This window comes from Anarrhichthys ocellatus, unplaced genomic scaffold, assembly GCF_004355925.1.
Source record: "Anarrhichthys ocellatus isolate YVR2014 unplaced genomic scaffold, GSC_Weel_1.0 scaffold5834, whole genome shotgun sequence".
NCBI lineage: Eukaryota > Metazoa > Chordata > Actinopteri > Perciformes > Anarhichadidae > Anarrhichthys > Anarrhichthys ocellatus.
Genome location: NW_022285808.1, coordinates 1 through 3249, shown reverse-complemented (window position 1 = coordinate 3249; position 3249 = coordinate 1). Strand labels below are relative to the sequence as shown.

The following is a 3249-nucleotide window of genomic DNA, read 5'->3' as shown; positions in this document are numbered from 1 at the left end:
AGTGAGACAGGCAGGAGGACGGACAGGCAGTGAGACAGGCAGGAGGATGGACAGGCAGTGAGACAGGCAGGAGGAGGACAGACAGACAGTGTTGGTCTCTGAGCGGTTGAGTCCAGACTGAGTGATGAAGAGGAGGAGACAGACAGTGAGACGGTGATACGGTGCCCTCTAGTGGTCGAACTCAGTCACTGATATGAAATATGATCGATATGAGTTTTGACTATTTAATAATGGAGTGATGGTTTGAAGTATTCTGACCTTTTACTGCAGTGAAAGTACTAATACCACACGGTACGAATACTACACTGAGAAGTATAAAATGTATTTAGTCAAATAACTGCTGATTACTACTCGTACTTCTACTCCTATTGTACTAAAACTTCAGATACTTAGTCATAAATATACTTTATACTGCTCTACGTGTATTCATACTGCACTTTATACTGCTCTACGTGTATTCATACTGTACTTTATACTGCTCTACGTGTATCTATACTGTACTTTATATATACTATGACCATTTTTGACTTTTTTCGACATGCTATACTTTGACTTTTTTTGACATGTTATACTATGACTTTTTTTGACATGTTATACTATGACCGTTTTTTGACTTTTTTCGACGCGCTATACTGTGACTTTTTTCGACGCGCTATATTGTAACTTTACGACGCGCTATACTGTGACTTAACAACGCGCTATACTATGACTTAACGACGCGCTATACTGCGACTTTTAACGACGCTCTATACTGTGACTTTTAACGACGCGCTATACTGTGACTTAACGACGCGCTATACTGCGACTTTTAACGACGCGCTATACTGTGACTTTTAACGACGCGCTATACTGTGACTTTTAACGACACGCTATACTGTGACTTTTAACGACGCGCTATACTGTAACTTAACGACGCGCTATACTATGACCGTTTTTGACTTTTTTCGACATGTTATACTATTACTTTTTTGACGTTATACTATGACTTTTTTTGACATGCTATACTATGACCGTTTTCGACTTTTTTCGACATATTATACTATTACTTTTTTTTTACATGTTATACTATGTTATTGTTCTTAAATACACTACATGTATTATAATTTATATAAATATTTTCCCCATTATCTTATGTTCTCATTGCACAGCTCCTGTCTTCCTCAGTTGCTCTGCTTCCAGTGCAGCTTGTTTTAAGTAGAGCTTTTATCCAATCAGATCTCACCTCTGTGTCTCTAGGTAAGAACAGAGGCAGAGGCCTGCAGACTCACAAGTGCATCCATGTGCAGTTTAAGTGAATGGGGACGATGTTGTTGATTGTCATAGTGTTCAACCAATCAGATCTTTAGTTTGACATGTTGGGCGTATTCTTTGACGTGTCAGAGCTGCTAGCTGGCCTACAACTACGTCAGCATTACGTGCAGCTCTGCAGTGAGGTGAAAGATTAAACTTGTTTCTCTGGAGGTGATGCGTTTCTTCTTGCAGCGATGACACTCGTATGGTTTCTCTCCCGTTTATAGAAACTGTTCTCTAAACGGCAACAGCTAAGCTAGCAGCTAAGCTGAGGGGTCACAGAGATTTAAAGGGCCAGTCCACCCTGAAATCCCAGAGAGAAGATAAAGATCCGCGTGAGAAGTACTAATACAACACGATGAAAGTACTCCACTACCAGTAAAATACCTGCATTTTAAACGTACTGAAGTAAAAGCACATACGTTTTAACAGGAAAATAGTTTGTGGACGCTTTGAAGCTCCCAGTTTGGTCATTTTTGTCCGTCGCCATCTTGTTTTTTTCCCTTTCAACCAGTGAACAGGAAGTGACCATATATGGTCTGAGGAGCAGTGACGTAAAGACGCCGTGTTAAAACTACAGAATATTAAGTCAATAACAAGATGAATACCCTGAAATGATTTTCTCCTGATCTCTGCTGTGACCATGAACACACCACGCTTCATCATCTTCATCCTCTGTATCTTTATTGGAAACTTTTATCAGATCATCTTCAAAAATAACACAAACCTAACTTAAAAAACACATGATGGGGCCTCGGTGAAAAGAATCATGGGAAATGTAGGAATATAAAAAAGGTTTTAAAAAACAACAAAAACACCGTCTGCTTCACTAAAAGAAGTCGAGGTCGTCTGGAGCGTCGAGGTCCCTGTACTCGATGATGGAGCGGGGGTCCCCTCTCTGAGCCCTAAACACACACACAGTTACACACCAACAACACTTAAGAAACGTGTATTTATGAACCATCGTGTCTTTTCTCCACCTGTTTCGTTGTTTCCCTGGAAACCCTCCTCCTCCTCCTCCTCCTAAATGACCTCTGAAGTTGTCATAGTTACCACGCCCCACCCCAAACTGGTTGGGGGGGAAGGGGGGTCCTCCACCTGCAACACACACGCAGAAATACACTCATAAGCACCGTGTCCCCACTAGTGTGAGTGTGTGTGTGTGTGTGAGTGTGTGTGTACCAGGGAAGCCGGGCATCGGAGGTCTGACTCCAGGAGGATATCCCAGAAGGCTTTGCTGCTGTGGCGACTGACCAGGAAACCCTGGCATACCAGGGGGCATGGCTTAAAGGGAGAGAATATTTATTCAATTGTATTCAAACTTTATTGAGACAGTGAAGACAATCATTTTAAATTCACAAAACAATTAAATAAAAACACACTATTGTGTTCTGACCCACAATCCTTTGCACATTTCAGACTCCTATAATAAACATGAAACTATTCTAATTATTAAAACAATTCAACTTCTATCTTCTACCAGAAACAAATGAACAATCCACGTTTCCCAGAATGCCTTTCAGCAGTAGACACTTCCTGTGCGTGTGTGTCACACACCTTGTGCTGGCGGGGGGAGGGGCTTGTTCTCAGGTAAGGCGGGTCTCTTGGCATCCAGCAGGAAGTTGTTGAAGAAGACGACTTCCTGTGTGACGGCGGAGACTTTGTCACCGTGTTTGTTCAGAATGTGTTTACGCACAAACTCTGGAGCCTGAACAACAACAACAACAACAAGTGTTACCACAGTAACCACAGACACACACACACACACACAGACAGACAGGTAGGAGGTCTCACCTTGAACTTCTTCCCGCTCAGAGGACAGAGCCACTTGTCTTTACTGAGCTCCTGAGTGTTTGAGGACAGGAACTTCTCCACCTGGAGACACACAGACAGGTCAGCAGACAGACAGACAGGTCAGCAGACAGACAGACGGGTCAGCAGACAGACAGACGGGTCAGC

The 3249-nt window shown here is 42.6% G+C and overlaps 1 protein-coding gene across 1 annotated transcript; it reads right to left on the bottom strand.

Moving 5' to 3' along the window:
- Positions 1-1952: 1952 nt before the first annotated feature.
- On the bottom strand, positions 1953-3232 carry LOC116380020 (serrate RNA effector molecule homolog). Its single transcript, XM_031841973.1, has 5 exons — positions 3085-3232; positions 2848-2998; positions 2473-2574; positions 2271-2388; positions 1953-2195 (listed from the first exon to the last, which is right to left on the bottom strand). The coding sequence occupies exons 3-5, from the start codon at positions 2570-2572 to the stop codon at positions 2120-2122; spliced, it is 294 nt and encodes a 97-aa protein (XP_031697833.1). The 5' UTR covers positions 2573-2574; positions 2848-2998; positions 3085-3232; the 3' UTR covers positions 1953-2119.
- Between the last annotated feature and the right edge of the window lie 17 nt (positions 3233-3249).